Below are 19,499 nucleotides of genomic sequence, written 5' to 3'. Positions count from 1 at the left end.
TATACTCAAGGCCAAGAAGACAGCACTGCTCTAGCTCAGGCTGCTCAAAGTAACAGGCTCTGATGGCCTTGCCTGCTTTCCCAGTGCCAACCCAGCAATGCCTATGAGTACAACCATCATACACACACACATACACACACGTTTCTAGTGCTGAGATCAGGCACTTTCTGATTGCAGCCCTCACAACCAGCCCTCACTGTGTACCGTTCCTGCTTCAGGTGAAAGAAAATTGAAGAAAGCTGAGTAGGCCAATGATGCACATAGCCAGCTATGGAGTTAAAAGTGATTTAATGGGGACAGAGCAGGAAAGATTCACTTGATTCCCCTGACCCCAATATCCCTCTTCAGATGAGCCCTGAGCAGCCAGAAGACTAGCTCAGCCAATGAGACTTTCAGCCTTATTCAAAGGCTCAGGAGCCCTCCAGACTGAGTGTGAGGAAAATTTTTTAGAGGGTGTAGAGAGGGAGGGGTTATGACTCAGGGTGACAGCACGTTAACTGTAAATGGGATACAGAAGTAGAATGGGAGAGGAGATTCAGCATCTGGTGGTTGGCTCCTCAAGGGCTTGGCTGTGGACCACATTACTTCTGCTTGGTTTTCTGCTGGGCTGGCCCCGGGATAACTGGTGAAGGACATGGCTCTGGAACTTTGGGGTGGCAGGGCTCTGGAACTTTGGGGTGGCAAGGCTCTGGAACTTTGGGGTGGCAGGGCTCTGGAACTTTGGGGTGGCAGGGCTCTGGAAACTTGGGTTCGCATGGCTCAGGAACCTTGGGGTGACAGGGCTCTGGCATTTTGGTGTGGCATGGCTCCTTGGTTTCGGAGACACATGATTCCTGGAGTGGAGGCTGGCAGGGTTGTTTCACCTGCTGCTGCTGAGGGTCGGGTGTTGGGATGCAGGGCTGCTTCTCCTGGTGGGAACTCATGCTTCAAAGTAGACTAGACCTAGAGACAGAAAAGCTGATTCAATGATTTGACTAAACAGAGAAGAAACCAAGTTAAATACCAAATATATTTCATTTCAGTTCCCTTTAGATGAGAGAGCCTCTCCTACCCCCTAGCTATACGTGAAAGTTAAAATATGCTTTGAAATTTCAGGGTCGTTTCAAGAGGAGGAGCTGAAAGACAATTCGTTCTGCTCCGTTTCAGTGGGATTCATTGACTCATTCCTTGGCTCTGTTTCTTCCCAGACATGTCATATCCCTCACTGACACATACCCAAGACCACATATTAAGTCTTTTGAAAAGTAATAATGTAGAAACAACCACAGCATACACACCCCTAGTACCACACAGGACACCTTGCGACTTATAGGATGACTCTATGTGAATCTGAGCTCCTACGACTTCACTCTGGTCTTTGCGTTCACCGTCCTCTCTGAAATGCTTCCCTTCCTATCTCTGTCTAAATACTCCTCCATCATAGCTCACTCATGTGCCATCACTGGGAGCTCTTCTTGAGCACAGCTCCCCCAAACTGCCACCACACTTCCCTGCACCCCCCACACCTGTCTTATCTACTTTGCAGTTCATCTATGTGTGTGTACATGCATTATCTTCCCTGCTAGGTTGTAAGTTTAAGTAAGTTCTGTGACCATCTGATTCCTCCACAGTGCTTAGCATCATGCCTTAAATATAATAAATGTTGAGTAGAGGTCCATCTTATGAATTAAAATTTTTATAATAAGTTATCATAAACAGAGAGAATAATGGTGTTGATGAGTGTTTCCTGAGTCTGAGTTCTAGTTGTAACACTGTTACTAATTTACTATGGGAACTTGCACAGATCTGTCCCCTTCCCTGACCCCTAGTTCCACAGCTGTCCACTGAGGTGGCTGGCTTCACCAGTTCTAAGGTCCCTTCAAGCCCAAATTGTACTTCATTTAAAATAAAGATGCCCCAATATTCTCTCTCTCTAATTAATACCCTGCTTCAGGGTATTATTAACTATTAATGACTCTTAATTCATCTTTGTCTTTGTCCATTTTCCAACAGTGAAAAAATAAAAATTTCAAATGAATTCCAATCAGAGACTCACCTGGTACACAGAGAAGAACTGGTTGTCTGGTTGCTACTGTCTGATGTGAAGTCAACAGCCAGCAGGCTTTTTATGCAATGAATGAGCTCTGCCTCAAGGAAATACAATCACCCAGGGCCCCTCTGTTTTCATTCCTTACCTGTCAAACATGAGTCACCCTATTCCTCTCAATTACAAGTTGGCTCAGCTTTTGTGATGAAAACCACCCACTTGGCTGTCTGACAATGATGTCACCTGGGCCTGATTCCCACTGCCACCCTCCCCCTTAGACCCAAATATAGGGCTTGTGTTGGGGGATGGGTGAGCCATAGGGTTCCTGGAGGGTTTAATGAGTTAACTCTGCAGGGAGAGCTGAGTCCTTTTGTGGTCTTGCCACCTTCCTGCTCTCTTTTTCCTTGAGATGGTTGTTCCTCAAGTTCTGTGGGATGAATACATTTGAGCACATGAATAAGTGGGAAGGGAAGGGGAGCAGAGGAACTGAGGTGGGCACGAGTTGTCTGCCTTATAAAGGCAGGTGCTAGAGATCATGGAATTGACTGGTTATAGACTCCTTGTCTGGAATATCCTAGGCCCTTATATCAATTCCTGACATCTTTCTCCTAATTCCACTGAACTACACACATTTGGAATTACTTAATTATCGCTCCCCCACCAACCCCACCCTTCTCTGGTTGCTAATCTGGGTAAACCTGCTTTGCTTTCACCAACCACACCCTCACCCCTCTCTTTCTTCAGAGATTTTCAAGAGCTAATTCCTCTTCTGGGATAAACTTTTCCCTCCACTCCACCCAGCCTTCTGGTCATGGCCCTTCCCTCTTTCCTAACCCAACCCTCTCTCCTCACCCCCACCTGAAAACCTGCAAGGCTTTTCTAACCACCTTCACCCGAAGCCCATCCATGGAGACCTCAGGGATGAATTCTCCCCCACCTCTTGCCCACTTCCAACTCCAGACCCAACACCTGAGGATCTTGCTGGCTGCAATGTTTTTCTCCTCTCTCTCGCTTTGTATATTTTGGGAACTTTCTGAGCATCAAAGCTGTGTCTGTTCAAAACAGCGGTGTTCCCATAGTAATATTTGTATCCTCATTTATTCAACAAACATTAATCAAGTCCTTAATATACACCAGTCATCTCATTCTAGGAGTTATCCCAGTATGAAGACCCCTTCCCCTCAGCAGAGAAAGAACTCCCTAGGGCAAGGTACGCAGCTTAGTTCACAGTCACTAGTTTGACGGATCTCAGAGACCCTCGCTCAGTCCACACTCCTCAAGTGATAACTGAGTTTGAGGACACGAGAGGTGAAATAACTCACCCAAGATCAAACAATAGACCCCATGAGAAAAGGATTTCTACACAGAAATCCTATGTTCACCTTTGTCCTAACCCACCGTTGCTTCTAATGCCTACAGAGGAAATTAAGTCCAGGCAGGAAAATGATTAAAGGTGGAAAGGGGCAGCTCAACCTTCCTGGCTTGGAGCTCGGCCCACTCACAGGCCTGGGAAAGCATTGTGTGAGTGGCAATGTGAGGTCAGAAAGAGCCCTGCCTTTTGGGTAAGCCCTTAATATTTTGCTAAGCTGAATCCCCTTAAGTGAGAATAAAGCTGCTTAATGTTTGAAGTGGCTCTGGGGATAAAGAGAAGGTATTTCCAGCACTGCTGAAAATAGGACGGGGCATGAGTTAGCATACATGGAAGTAAAGGACTCATTTAGTTTATCATCACTCAGTGGATAAGGGTCTGAAAGAGGAAGGGAACGGCTGAAATGTTAAAATGCTTGTTTTGAACCAGATTGCTTTCACTCTGGAGGGGGTCCAGGGTGGTATAATGACAGAGCTTGGGTACCCTGAGCAGTAATAGCATTCAGGATGGCAGAAGGTGAGTAGCCTCTGAGCACCTGCCCAGGTACACCTTCCCTCCATAATGGTTGGATCCTGAAGAGTCTCATTGCCATGGACTTTTCTGGGGACATAAGAATGGGGATCCCCTCAGTCCTTACACTGACATTTTCCTCTGATCAACAACATGAAACTGAAGTAACTACTTCAGAGTTGTCTTCAAAACACAATATGTTACTAGGTGTGGCCTTGGAAAATCCTAATCACCCTTAAAACCCAGGTGTGTGGATAGTTCCTCCTTCCCCTGCCCCCAGACACTTACTTAAATGTTTATAGAGCACCTGCTGGTTCCACAGGTGGTCACCTCTTATGACCTTGAGTCCTGGATGAGCCTCCCACTGTGTCCCTATAGCCATTGGTCCACATCCATCCTTACATGGCGCCTGGTATGTAGTAGCTGCTCAGTGCTTGGCGATTGTAGAATGACTAACTGACTAAATGAATTAATGAATGAATGGGTGAATGAATGGCATTATTTGATTTCTGAGAAGTCTCTCTCTTTTGGGAGGAGTTAAGAGGAAGAGTAAGGTTCAGCAAAGGACAGACAGCTTCTGCTGCCTTCTCCACCCAATGTTCATTGTCAGTCAATTTAATGACTCGCCTCCCTCTGGACTACTACTAGCACCATGACCACAGCTGAGTTCCAAGCCTCTTGCCTCAGTTTAGCTCCCCTCTGGGCTTGGACCAGTTCCCTCTCTTCACGCAAACTCCCTCTCTAAAGCTCCTGATAGAGGCAGCTCCAGGCAGAACCTGCTGCTGTATCTGATAGGATTCTCAGCCTCAAGGAACTTGCTTCCTCCTCTCTGTCCTGTGGTGTCACTCAGTTTGTCTCAGGCCCTGTAGGATGTGAACTTAGCTCTGAAGCTGGGGTACTCTGTGCCCTCCCTGGGCCCTGGCCCTTGATGCAAAGGAATTTCTCTCTCACGCACTACCTCGTCCTGGCCAGACTCTCCTGCCTGCCTCAACTTGTGCTTCCTGTACCCAACCCCACACTGTTCTGGATCCCGACTCTGGAATTTTCCCTTGACCCCTGACATCATTCTCCCCATTTGTTCATCTGAATCTCACCCAGTGGGTGGTGATAAGTATACTCTCCCTTTCAGAGAAACTCAGTTTCTTCACCATCAGGGTTGGGTTACCTGGTGAATCTGGCCCTACAAACTCCTCACATAAAGAAAGGGGAAACTGGGTGGCTTCTGATGGTAAGCACATCTCCCAGAATTTCTCAACATTTCACAGAATCCCCTTTTGTTAAAACACAGGAGGCTGCTGCTCTTCCCCAGTCAAAACCTGGCTCCCTTCTGGGCCAGCTGGGGGAATCTTCCCTCCACTAGCTCTGAGGGTGCCTGAAGTTCATCACTCATGTACAGAGCAGGAAAGAGGGAGCCCTGAGCCTATGAACACAGTGGTCATGCCCTTCCTTTTCTGACTTAGGACACTCCCTCCTCCTTTACTTCTCCAAGGTCCAGAGCATGCAGAGACTGTCACACTGAATTCGAGACCCAGTCATTTTACCATAGGAACCCATATTTAATATATGGTAACATCTGGAAACAAGTGAGAGCTTTACTGTCACCCTCCCCCCGGACCACTGTGAGGATCTCAGGAGACCAGAATGTTGGCTGCACATTTCAGGCTAGGATGGCTAAAGGAAAACAAAGTCTCTATAACACACATTGTCCCCCATCTGAAAAAGATGAGGAGAAAAAGAAGAAACACCAGATCCCAGGTGTTTAGAAGCCTCCTGAACACTTTGGCACAGCAGGCAGGAGAAGCGATGTTTGCCAGCGTGGATGCTGAGGTGGAGAGAGCACTGAAGTCTTAGCTCTGGAGAGCCCCTACCCAACACTGTCCTCGGGGGCAAGAGACAAAAGGGGTAGAGAAGAAACTCAGTCCAGGCTTCACAGCTGCTTTTTTTTTTAATTGGAGTGAAATTGATTCAAAATGTTCTGTTAGAGGAGCTTCAAGTTGGCAGAAGAGTAAGACGAGGAGATCACCTTCCTCCCCACAGATACATCAGAAATACATCTACACGTGGAACTGCTCCTACAGAACACCTACTGAACGCTGATACAAGACCTCAGACCTCCCAAAAGGCAAGAAACTCCCCCACGTACCTGGGTAGGGCAAAAGAAAAAAGAATAAGCAGAGACAAAAGGATAGGGATGGGACCTGCACCTGTGGGAGGGAGCTGTGAAGAAGGAAAGGTGTCCACACACTAGGAAACCCCTTCACAGGTGGAGACTGCAGGTGGTGGAGGGGGAAGCATCAGAGCCACAGAGGAGAGTGCAGCAACAGGGGTGCAAAGTGTAAAGATTCCCACACAGAGTATCAGTGCCGACCAGCACTCACCAGCCAGAGAGGATTGTCTGCTCGCCCGCCAGGGTGGGCGGGGGCTGGGAGCTGATGCTCGGGCTTTGGTCAGATTGCACGGAGAGGACTGGGGTTGGTGGCGTGAACAGAGCCTGAAGGGGGCCAGTGCGCCACAGCTAGCCGGGAGGGAGTTCAGGAAGAAGTCTGGAACTGCTGAAGAGGCAGGAGATATTTTCTTCCCTCTTTGTTTCCTGGTGCATGAGGAGAGGGGATTAAGAGCATTGCATAAAGGAGCTCCAGAGATGGGCACGAGCCGCAGCTCTCAGCGTGGACAACAGAGACAGGCAGGAGATGCTAAGGCTCTGCTGCCACAACCAAGAAGCTTGTGTGCGACCACAGGTCACTATCCACACTTCCCCTCCCGGAAGCCTGTGCAGCCCGCCACTGCCAGGGTCCTGTGATCCAGGGACAACGTCCCTGGGAGAATGCAGGGTGCACCTCAGGCTGCTGAAATGTCACACCAGCCTCTGCCGCCATAGTCTCACCCCACATCCGTACCCCTCCCTCCCCTCCGGCCTGAGTGAGCCAGAGCCCCCGAATCAGCTGCTCCTTTAACCCCATCCTGTCTGAGCAAAGAAAAGACGCCCTCAGGCAACCTACACACAGAAGCTGGTCCAAATCCAAAGCTGAACCCTGGGAGCTGTGTGAACATAGAGAGAAAGGGAAATCTTTCCCAGCAGCCTCAGGAGCAGCAGATTAAAGCTCCACAATCAACTTGATGTACCCTGCATCTGTGGAATACCTGAATAGACAATGAAACATCCCAGACTGAGGAGGTGGACTTTGGGAGCTAAGATATATAATTTTTTCCCCTTTTTCTGTTTTTGTAAGTGAGTATGTGTATGCTTCTGTGTGTGATTTTGTCAGTGTAGCTTTGCTTTTACCATTTGTCCTAGGGTTCTATCTCTCCTTTTTTTACTTAGTAAAATTTTTTTCTTAATAATTATTTTTTATTTTAATAACTTTTTGTTTTATTTTATTTCATCTTCTTTCTTTCTTTCTTTCTTTCTTTCTTTCTTTCTACTTTTTATCCCATTTACTCTGAGCTGTGTTGATGAAAGGCTCTTGGTGCGCCAGCCAGGCGTCAGGGCTGTGCCTCTGAGGTGGGAGAACCAACTTCAGGACACTGGTCCATGAGAGACCTTCCAGCTCCATGTAATATCAAATGGCGAAAATCCTTCAGAGATCTCCATCTTACGCCAAGGCCCAGCTTCACTCAAAGACCAGTAAGCTACAGTGCTGGACACCCTATGCCAAACAACTGGCAAGAAAGGAAGAAAACCCCAACCATTAGCAGAGAGGCTGCCTAAAATCATAATAAGGACACAGACACCTCAAAACACACCACCAGATGTGGACTTGCCCACCAAAAAGACAAGATCCAGCCCCATCCACCAGAACACAGGCACTAGTCCCCTCCACCAGGAAGCCTACACAACCCACTGAAGCAACCTGAGCCACTGGGGACAGACAACAAAAACAACGGGAACTACAAACCTGCAGCCTGAGAAAAGGAGACCCCAAACACAGTAAGTAAGTTAAGCAAAATGCGAAGACAGAAAATCACACAGCACATGAAGGAGCAAGGTAAAAACCACCGAGATGTAACAAATGAAGAGGAAATAGGCAGTCTACCTGAAAAATAATTCAGAATAATAATAGTAAAGATGATCCAAAATCTGGGAAATAGAATGGAAAAAATAAAAGAAAGGTTAAACAAGGACCTAGCAGAACTAAAGACCAAACAAAAAGAGATGAACAACACAATATATGAAATTTAAAATTCTCTAGAAGAGATCAAGAGCAGAATAACGGATGCAGAAGAACAGATAAGTGACCTGGAAGATAAAATAGTGGAAATAACTACTGCAGAGCAGAATAAAGAAAAAAGAATGAAAAGGACTGAGAACAGTCTCAGAGACCTCTGAGACAACATTAAACGCACCAACATTCAAATGATAGGGGTCCAAGAAGAAGAAGAGAAAAAGAAAGAGACTGAGAAAATATTGGAAGAGATTATAGTTGAAAACTTCCTTAAGATGGGAAAGGAAATAGTTAATCAAGTCCAGGAAGCACAGAGGGTCCATACAGGATATTTACAAGGAGAAACACACCAAGACACATATTAATCAAACTATCAAAAATTAAATACAAAGCAAAATATTAAAAGCAGCAAGAGAAAAATAACACACAAGGGAATCCCCATAAGGTTTACAGCTGATCTTTCAGCAGAAACTCTTCAAGCCAGAAGATAGTGGCAGGACATATTTAAAGTGATGAAGAAGAAGAACCTATAACCAAGATTACTCTACCCAGAAAGGATCTCATTCAGGTTTGATGGAGAAATTAAAAGCTTTAGAGACAAGCAAAAGCTAAGAGAATTCAGCATTACCAAATCAGCTTTCCAACACTTGCTAAAGGAACTTTTCTAGGCAGGAAACACAAGATAAGGAAAAGATCTATAATAACAAACCCAAAACAATTAAGAAAATGGGAATAGGTACATACTTATTGATAATTACCTTAAATGTAAATGCATTAAATGCTCCAACCAAAAGACATAGACTGGCTGAATGGATACAAAGACAAGACTCGTATATATGCTATCTACAAGAGACCCACTTCAGACCTAGGGACACATACAGCCTGAAAGTGAGGGGATGGAAAAGGTTATTCCATGCAAATGGAAATCAAAAGAAAGCTGGAGTAGCAATTCTCATATTAGACACAATAGACTTTAAAATAAACACTGTTAAAAGAGCCACAGAAGCACTCTACATAATGATCAAGCAATCTATCCAAGAAGAAGATATAACAATTGTAAATACATATGCAACCAACATAGGAGGACCTCAATACATAAGGCAAATAATAACAGCCATAAAAGGGGAAATCGACAGTAACACAATCATAGTAGGGGACTTTAACACCCCACTTTTACCAATGGACAAACCATCCAAAATGAAACTAAATAAGGAAACACAAGCTTTAAATGACACATTAAAGAAGATGGACTTAATTGATATTTATAGGACATTCCACCTAAAAACAACAGAATACACATTCTTCTCAAGTGCTCATGGAAATTTCTCCAGGATAGATCATATCTTGTATCACAAACCAAGCCTTGGTAAATTTAAGAAAATTGAAATTGTATCAAGTATCTTTTCCAACCACAATGCTATGAGACTAGATATCAATTACAGGAAAAAAATCTGTGAAAAATACAAGGACATGGAGGCTAAGCTGTACACTACTTAAGAACCAGGAGATCACTAAAGCAATCAAAAAGGAAATCAAAAAATACCTGGAAACAAATGACAATGAAAACACAATGACTCAAAACTTATGGGACGCAGCAAAAGTGGTTCTAAGAGGGAAGCTGACAGCAATACAATCCTACCTTAAGAAACAGGAAACATCTCAAATAAACAACCTAACCTTACACCAAAAGCAATTAGAGAAAGAAGAACAAAAGAACCCCACGTTCACAGAAGGAAAGAAATAATAAAGATCAGATCAGGAATAAATGAAAAAGAAATGAAGGAAACGATAGCAAAGATCAATAAAACTAAAAGCTGGTTCTTTGAGAAGATAAACAAAATTGATAAACCATTAGCCAGACTCATCAAGAAAAAAAGGGAGAAGACTCAAATCAATAGAATTAGAAATGAAAGAGGAGAAGTAACAACTGACACTGCAGAAATACAAAAGATCATGAGAGATTATTACAAGCAACTATATGCCAATAAAAAGGACAACCTGGAAGAAATGGACATATTCTTAGAAATGCACAGCTTCTGAGATTGAACCAGGAAGAAATAGAAAATATGAACAGAACAATCACAAGCACTGAAATTGAAACTGTGATTAAAAAATCTTCCAACAAACAAAAGCCCAGGACCAGATGGCTTCACAGGCAAATTCTATCAAACATTTAGATAAGAGCTAACACATTTCCTTCTCAAACTCTTCCAAAATATAGCAGAGGGAGGAACACTCCCAAACTCATTCTACGAAGCTACCATCACCCTGATACCAAACCCAGACAAAGATGTCACAAAGAAAGAAAACTACAGGCCAATATCACTGATTAACATAGATGCAAAAATCCTCAACAAAATACTAGCAAACAGAATCAAAAACACATTAAAAGGATCATACACCATGATCAAGTGGGGTTTATTGCAAGAATGCAAGGATTCTTCAATATACGCAAATCAATCAATGTGATACACCATATGGACAAATTGAAGGAGAAAAACCATATGATCATCTCAATCAATGCAGAGAAAGCTTTCGACAAAATTCAACACCTATTGATGATAAAAACCATGCAAAGAGTAGGCATAGCCCTTTCCTCAATATACTCATGGCCATATATGACAAACCCACAGCAAACATTGGCCTCAATGGTGAGAAACTCAAATCATTTCCACTAAGATCAGGACCAAGACAAGGTTGCCCACTCTCAACACTCTTATTCAGCTTAGTTTTGGAAGTGTTAGCCACAGCAATTAGAGAAGAAAAAGAAATAAAAGGAATCCAAATCAGGAAAAAAGAGGTAAAGCTGTCACTGTTTGCAGATGACATGGTACTATACATAGAGTATCCTAAAGATGCTGCCAGATAACTACTAGAGCTAATCAATGAATGTGGTAAAGTAGCAGGATACAAAATTAATGCAGAGAAATCTCTTGCAGTCCTCTACACTAATGATGAAAAGTCTGAAAGTTAAATTAAAAAAACACTCCCATTTTCCATTGCAACAAAAGGAATAAAATATCTAGGAATAAACCTACCTAAGGAGACAAAAGACCTTTATGCAGAAAATTATAAGACACTGATGAAAGAAATTAAAGATGATAAAAATAGATGGAGAGATGTACCATGTTCTTGGATTGGAAGAATCTACCTTGTGAAAATGACTCTACTACCCAAAGCAATCTACAGATTCAATGCAATCCCTATCAAACTACCACTGGCATTTTTCACAGAACTAGGACAAAAAAATTCACAATTTGAATGGAAACACAAAAGACCCTGAATAGCCAAAGCAATCTTGAGAACGAAAAATGGAGCTGGAGGAATCAGGCTCCCTGACTTCACACTATACTACAAAGCTACAGTAATGAAGACAGTATGGTACTGGCACAAAAACAGAAATATGGATCAATGGAGCAGGATAGAAAGCCCAGAGATAAATCCACGCACATATGGTCACCTTATCTTTGATAAAGGAGGCAAGAATATACAGTGGAGAAAAGACAACGTCTTCAGTAAGTGGTCTTGTGAAACTGGACATATACATGTAAAAGTATGAAATTAGAATACTCCCTAACACCATACACAAAAATAAACTCAAAATTGAATAAAGACCTAAATGTAAGGCCAGACACCATCAAACTCTTAGAGGAAAACATAGGCAGAAAACCCTATGACATAAATCACAGCAAGGTCCTTTTTGACCTTCCTAGAGAAATGGAAAAAAAAACAAAAATAAACAAATGGGTCGTAATGAAACTTGAAAGCTTTTGCACAGCAATAGAAACCATAATCAAGACCAAAAACAACCCTCAGAATGGGAGAAAATATTTTCAAATGAAGCAACTGACAAAGGATTAATCTCCAAAATTTACAAGCAGGTCATGCAGCTCAATACGAAAAAAACAAACAACCCAATCCAAAAATGGGCAGAAGACCTAAATAGCCATTTGTCTAAAGAAGATATACAGATTGGCAACAAACATATGAAAGAATGCTCAACATCATTAATCATTAGAGAAATCCTAATCAAAACTACAATGAGATGTCATCTCACACTCGTCAGAATGGCCATCATCAAAAAATCTAGAAACAATAAATGCTGGATAGGGTGTGGAGAAAAGTGAACCCTCTTGCACTGTTGGTGGGAATGTAAATTGATATAGCCACTGTGGAGAACAGTATGAAGGTTCTTTAAAAACTACAAATAGAACTACCATACGACCCAGCAATCCCACTCCTGGGCATATACCCTAAGAAAACCATAATTCATAAAGAGTCATGTACCACAATATTGATTGCAGCTCTATTTACAATAGCCAGGACATGGAAGCAACCTAAGTGTCTATCAACAGATGAATGGATAAAGAAGATATGGCACATATATACAATGGAATATTACTCAGCCATAAAAAGAAACAAAATTGAGTTATTTGTAGTAAGGTGGATGGACCTAGAGTCCATCATACAGAGTGAAGTAAGTCAGAAAGAGAAAAAAAATTCCGGATGCTAACACATATATATGAAACCTAAGAAAAAGAAAAAAAAAAGATTATGAAGAACCTAGGGGCAAGTCGGAAATAAAGACACCAACCTACTAGAGAATGGACTTGAGGATATGGGGAGGGGGAAGGGTAAGCTGTGATAAAGTGAGAGAATGGTATGGACATATATACACTACCAAACATAAAACAGATAGCTAGTGGGAAGCAGCCTTATTGCACAAGGAGGACAACTCGGTGCTTGTGACCACCTAGAGGGGTTTGATAGGGAGGGTGGGAGGGAGGGAGACACAAGAGGGAAGAGATATGGGAACATATGTATATGTATAACTGATTTACTTTGTTATAAAGCAGAAACTAACACACCATAGTAAAGCAATTATACTCCAAAAAAGATGTTAAAAAATAAAATAAAAAATAAAATGTGTTAGTTTCAGGTGTTAGAGCAAAGTGAATCAGTTATACATATACATATATCCATTCTTTTTTATATTCTATTCCTATATACATCTTTACAGAGTATTGAGTGAGTTCCCTGTGCTTTACAGTATGTCCTTATTAGTTATCTATTTTATATATAGTAGTGTGCATATGTCAATCCTAATCTCCCAATTCATCCCTCCCACACTTTCTCCCCAGTAGCTGTAAGTTTGTTTTCTACATTTGTTACTCTATTTCTGTTTTGTAAATAAGTTCATTTGTACCATTTTTTTAGATTTCACATATAAGTGATAACATATGGTATTTGTCTTTCTCTCTGACTTAACTTCACTCAGGTTGACAAGCTCTAGGTTCATCCATGTTGCTGCAAATGGCATTATTTCATTTTTCAATGGCTGAGTAATATTCCATTGTATATATGCACCACATCTTCTTTATCCACTGCTCTGTCTATGGACATTAGGTTGCTTACATGTCTTGGCTATTGTAAATAATATTTCACAGCTTCTTTAGCAGCAGAATCAGACAGAAACTTATCTTCCTAGGTATAGAGTCCCTCACCCTCCCTCTTTTCTCTTCCCAGTCCCTGAAAGGATGGATAAAAATTTAAATCTGGCTTCTCTTGCTTGAGGCAGGTAGAAAAGAAAGGACCTAGGCTTATTGTCTGTCCCAATTGTTTCAAAGCCTTGCTTTGCTCTTGTTAGTTGGATGACCTTGAGCAAGTTACCTTGAGAACTTTAAATTGTACTTCACAATATTGTTGTAACGATTAAATGAAATGATGCTTCAAATGCTATTAGGTTGGGCTTCCCTGGTGGCACAGTGGTTAAGAATCAGCCTGCCAATGCAGGGCATATGGTTCTAGCCCTGGTCTGGGAAAATCCCACATGCCACGGAGCAACTAAGCCCTTGTGCCACAACTACTGAACCTGAGCTCTAGAGCCCATGAGCCACAACTACTGAAGCCCACATGCTTAGAGCCCATGCTCCACAACAAGAGAAGCCACTGCAATGAGAAGCCTGCACACTGCAACGAAGAGCATCCCCTGCTCTCTGCAACTAGAGAAAGCCCATGTGCAGCAACGAAGACCAAACACAGCCAAAATAAATATAATTAATTAATTAATTAATTTTAAAAATATTATTAGTGTGAATGGGCTAAAAAATATTGTACATAATCATTCTTGCTAATTTGTCTCATTCTTTTCTTTCACTTCAAACCTGATGAATCTTTTTCCTATTGTCTGTGTGTTTTCCCTTTTTCTTCTCTAAGTGTGTGTGTGTGTGTGTGTGTGTGTGTGTGTGTGTGTGTGTTCTGAAGAGCAGAGTGCCCTTCTTGAGTGGGGCCGCATGCTTGGGCTTTGTGATTCCTTTATCTCCCCTCATTTTTTCCAGTACACTTTTAGATGTACATGTTAGTCAGATTATATATATCTCGAGTTATTGGACAGTGGCAATGACCGCACAGTCCATGATTTATATGAGTTGGAGTGTGTATGGGGGCGTGTTAAATTTGCTGGTGATCATGCAATGACCTTGGCATGCCCTAGGAAAGAAAACTGAGGCAGGAAATTGTTAAGTAACTCTCCCAAGAGGTCATAAAGGTAAGATGTGCCAGGATACAGTCCCTTAACAACTTTGCCATATTGCTTCTCAATACTAGCAGGATGTTCTATGTGCTGGAGAGCTACTCTTAGAAGAAGGAGAAGGAAGAGAAGGAGTCCTGGCTGGGTTCTGACATTCTAACCCAGCTGAACTGAGCAATTGCCTATTTGTTGTCTTTTTGAGATAGAGTTCCTCTGGGTATGGATGATCAAAGATGCATATAGATATATTGTTTTGTACTGAGGGTATTGAGTTTTGAAATGGAATCTAGGATGGTTCAGACTTATGCCCTAGATAAATGCTCCCCCACTGATCACTCATTGCCCCTTGGGTTGTTGAAAGTGAAGAGTGATAACCACGTGACTAAACATCTTTGGACAGAGAATCCAAAACCCCGTTGGAGGTGATTGCTGTTTGTAGCTGTTTGTTCCCTCTTGTTTGTTCAGCTGTGCCTGCCTCATCACTGATCCACCCCATAAAGCAAGCACCTCTAGAGTGCAGAGTGGTCTCTATAGGTCACAGGTTTGGCAACATAAAGTCCTGTGTTCAAATTCTAGCTCTGCTTCTTACTAGATGTGTGTGTGAGATTGGGAAAGTTTCTTAATAATAATAGCTCCTATTTGATTAGCGCCTAGAAAGTGTTAGACTATGTTCTAGGAACTTGACACTAATCCCCACAGTATCACCGTGAGGAGCAGGTCATGAAACTCATTCTACAGATGTGAAAGCTGAAGTACAGAGTATGTCACCTGCCCAAGTTTATGTGGCAAATAGGTGTCAGAGCCAAGATGCAAGTCCAGCATTGTGACTCTGAGGTCTTAATGAATCTGTTTATCTTACCTATAAGTTAGGAATGACAAGATTTGCTTCCAAAGCATTTTTAAGTGAGATTATGTATGTAAAGCAGCTACTGTAGTGAGCAGAGCATAGTAGATGGATTCTGGATATCAAGGGCATTGCTTCTCTTGAGGGTCTGAAGTACATCTCTTATTAGAAACTCATCTCCAGTGACTCAGAACATTCCAGAATTTTCTTGGTTTGTGAAGTAGTCAGCCATTTATTTAACACATATTTGCTGAATGACAACCACATGTCAAGCATGAAGTCCCAGCTGATACAAAGTCTGACAGAGAAATGGGCAGCCTTCTGTGAGCTTCTGAGACTCAATATCCAGTGAGGAGTGTTCCCCCAACTGACATAAGCATAAGAATCACTTGGGATGCTTGTTAGAAATACAGCAATAACCTCTTCCTCCTAATGTAATAGAAGTAGCTAGGGGAGGCCTGGGTATCTGTATTTCTAAAGTGTCATCAGGAAATTTTTGATTAGATAAGGTGGGAAACACTAGATTCTAAACCCAATGTCTTTTCTACCTTGATTGCAATTGACATTATCTGTATCTTTAAAAAATATCCCAATCTGGACTTCACTTGAGATTTATTTAAACAGTTGATTTTTTTAAATCCTCAGAGACAAGCAGGTCTGAAAATCACTGCTCCAACAGAATATCTCAACTCCTAGAACTTGAATACAGACAAGAAGCCCCAGTCCCATAACTCCTCCAGGTGGAAGGAGGTACAGGTGGGCGCTAATTTACCTGGGCACGTGTTGATGTTGATGCAACTAGATGTCCATAGATGTGAGTGTTTGGCCTGAGGATATTGGGAGCCTTGGGAAGAAATTAAGAACTGTCCAAGGAAGGCTAAGTACTTCCACATACCCTGAACCCACACCTCCCCTCAGGGAATCATCAAAGGACAGGCTCAGGCTGGCTTGGCTGGGCTGCTCCTGGAACCAGTGGCCTGGAGCCACGGGATAGTCCTGTGTCACCTGCCTGGACACCGTCATACTCATGGCACGGAGATGTTTTTATGATGTAGGGGAAGCAAAACTTTACCTCTCCCCATTTTAAGTTTTTAGCTAGGACTCTTTTAAAAAAAAAAAAAAAGATTAACAAGAGAAAATCAGTTTATTAATGCATGCAGCGCACGTCACTCTAAAACAAAGAGTAACTAAAAGCCATGGGCTTATATAACATCTTCAACAAAAAAATAATACATTTGTAGAGAAATGACAGGACCAAAGAAAGCAATTTTAGGCTTCCAAGGGCAGTAAACTGTGGGAAGGTAAATAAATGTGTGGGAACTAATGGAGGACGGTTGGTTTGCAGATTCTTCTGGTGCCATCTCTGTTCTCATGAGATTCTGTCTCTAGTAAAAGAATTTTTCTCCTGCTTGGAGGCCAAAAGGGGGGAATCTTTCTGTGTTTGCTGTTTCTTAATTGCCTTCAGCTAAAAATAATTTTTATGTCAAAGAGGCATATTTAAGGTTACATATTCTGATTTCCTTCAGTGGATTAGAGGTCCATGCTTCCCACATCCAAGAAGCTTTTGGGAGGGCCAAATTATAATCTTTGGAGTTCCAAAGTACTAAAAACTATAGCTTTCTGCCTTCCTCCCTCGCCTGCACATTCAAAATAAATCTTTATTTTTCAAAATCACCAAAAATGCACAGTTGTGTCTTCTTTTCAGATTTTCTGGTTATATAGTCTGAAGTTGTTCATGAAGTCTGACCTTTCATTTATTCATTCTCTCATTTTCTGGGCTTTGCCTGGAACACATGGATCTTACATATTAGGGGATCAGTAGATCTCACGGGAGAAGAGAGGGTGGGGTAGGGAACAGGACTCACAAAAAAAAATGCAAAAGCCCGCCCCCCCCCCCAATTCATGGATCCATCTAATTTTAGGGCAGGAAAAAGGCATACAGCCTAACTTTTCATTTTACAGACAAAGGACTGAGGTGAAGGGACCTGCTCAATATGATAGATCTATTTAGTGGCAAAGCTGAAACTAGAGCCCACATCTCTTCTTTCCTGGTTCAGAGTGCTCGCCAGGCTGGGAAAGAGACAATTTACAATTAGCATGGATTCCTGAGCCAGTAAAGAGACTTCCATGTGGACACTCTCTAAGCAGAGGAGTGTCCTTAGGCTAATGTTTTGGAGCAATATTCCCCAGACATAAATAATGATAATAAGACCAATCATTTATTGAGCATATACTATATCTAGCCAATTTATAGGCAGAATGGAAAACTATTCTCATGCTAGAACCTGCTAAATATTAGGTGGGTGAGTGAGTGAGTGAATTAATGTGAGTTAATTAATAAATGAAAGGACAATAAATAAATAAATGCATGAAAAATTCATTTGCACATGTTCATAGAAGGGCTTTGTAGTACTCATGTCATTTATGTATGTCTTGTCTGCTTTTTCAGAATGACAACTTCCAACAGGCAAAAACCACATTCATCAAGTAGGCTGGGGGTCTCTAATTGTAGGAGCAAAATTTTCCACCATTTGTCTTTCCTTAAATACAATTAGCTGGCAAGAGTCTCCAAAACTCTTGCCAATTAGTCCCTGGGCTTTCTCTCCCCCTCCTTTACCCGAGATGTGTCAGGATCTGACATCCTTCGTCATTATTTACTAGAGAGCAACTATGCCCCTCAGGATGCACTGATGAGCATGTGTGTACTCACATACTCACTTCCCCCAAATATCCCCTCTGAACCAATGAATGTATTGCAGACTGGGGCCAGGGCACAGACAATGACATAAAGCACATATTTATTAGAGGAAGAAATAGGAGGGAAGCTCAGGATGGGGAGTTGGGGTAGGGAATGAGTCAGAACCTGTGCTTTAGCCTCTGGTGTCCCCATGAGTCAAGGTGGAAGACCAGAAGAAGCCCAGATTATTTTCTTGCTTTGGGACATGGATGGGGCCATAGCTGTGGCCAAACTGGAGGCTGGAGAGGCTGAGGTCTCACTCATGTTCACCTAGGATACCAAAAGAGTGGGGTAGAGAAGAAGACTGGGAGCAAGGGGGTGTGTGGGATAAGGGGCTCAGTGGGAAGAAATCCTGACAATGCTTCATTGGACCCTGGGTAGGAGGACGTGGGAGAGGAGAGCAAATCCTGGAGCTGGGCTTGGAGGGAGCAGAAGCAGGAGGAAAATAAAGCTGCATCTGGTAGCCTGGATGGCAGGCAGGTGTAATTTGGTCCATCCTTACTTCTGTTTACTCTTGGGGGCTTGCTGGGCTGAGGGACACTTCTGCTGGGCTGGTATGGGTGTGCCCTTTGGTGGGCATTGCTTCTTGGCCTGAGGAGCATATGAATCCTTGGTTTGGGGTACACATGTCTCCTGACATTTGACAGGGGGTGGCTGACAGAGCTGCTTCACCTGCTGCTGCTGGGCCGTCTGAGGTAGGCACTGCTGCTGTTGCTGCTGCTGCTGCTGCTGCTGCCGGGAAGACATTGCTTCAGGAACTGGTGAGCCTGGAAGAAACCCAGGCAAGGCCACAATGAGACCAGCTCCCTTCATCTCTTCTCCCTTCTGACTCCTGAAGAGTGTTTTCTCCACCAGCCAAGGGTATGGTAAGTGATTAATAGCTTCAAGTTGACTAATGGATTGACTCACACACACCCATTGCAATCTTCCTCTCTTTCTTCTTTTGTCTCTGCTGCCCTGATTTCCTACCTTCCTTCATCTTCCTGTAGACTCCTGACCCAATTGAGTACATAATTTATTTCTTAGACTTAACAGGAAATAAGTTGTGGTGCCAAGCTGAGGATTAAAACATGGCCCAGATATTTTACTAGATCAAGACATGAGATCTTCGCCGATGGGTTGGCAATGCCAACTGTCTACCTTGGGAAGTTCAGCCAATGATCGTGGGTAAGGATGGAAAGGCATGAGGAAGAGGGCAGGAGCAAATTCTGTCTTAGAGGGAAGAATCATGATGTGTAAGTGATGGGGCTGGAGTAAACCTGTTCTGGAAACTTAGAGGCCTGAATTCTAATCCTGGCTCTATCCCTGACTTACTATAGGA

At 42.7% G+C, this 19,499-nt stretch overlaps 2 protein-coding genes across 3 annotated transcripts; both read right to left on the bottom strand.

Moving 5' to 3' along the window:
• Positions 1 to 581: 581 nt before the first annotated feature.
• On the bottom strand, positions 582 to 923 carry LOC132482456 (cornifin-like). 2 transcript variants are annotated; one of them, XM_060087778.1, is made up of 2 exons: positions 825 to 923; positions 582 to 758 (listed from the first exon to the last, which is right to left on the bottom strand). In XM_060087778.1, exons 1-2 carry the CDS (start codon positions 921 to 923, stop codon positions 582 to 584), a joined length of 276 nt encoding a protein of 91 aa, XP_059943761.1. The 2 variants fall into 2 exon arrangements, with proteins under 2 accessions (XP_059943761.1, XP_059943756.1); XM_060087773.1 differs by having other exon boundaries at positions 582 to 923.
• A 17,753-nt stretch (positions 924 to 18,676) lies between these two features.
• SPRR4 (small proline rich protein 4) lies at positions 18,677 to 18,925 on the bottom strand. Its single transcript, XM_060087788.1, has one exon. It carries the CDS (start codon positions 18,923 to 18,925, stop codon positions 18,677 to 18,679), a length of 249 nt encoding a protein of 82 aa, XP_059943771.1.
• Positions 18,926 to 19,499: the final 574 nt, after the last annotated feature.

The sequence above is a fragment of the Mesoplodon densirostris genome, chromosome 2, assembly GCF_025265405.1.
Source record: "Mesoplodon densirostris isolate mMesDen1 chromosome 2, mMesDen1 primary haplotype, whole genome shotgun sequence".
Lineage (NCBI taxonomy): Eukaryota > Metazoa > Chordata > Mammalia > Artiodactyla > Ziphiidae > Mesoplodon > Mesoplodon densirostris.
Note: the sequence above shows the minus strand (reverse complement) of the source record. Positions and strands in the feature narration are given on the sequence as shown.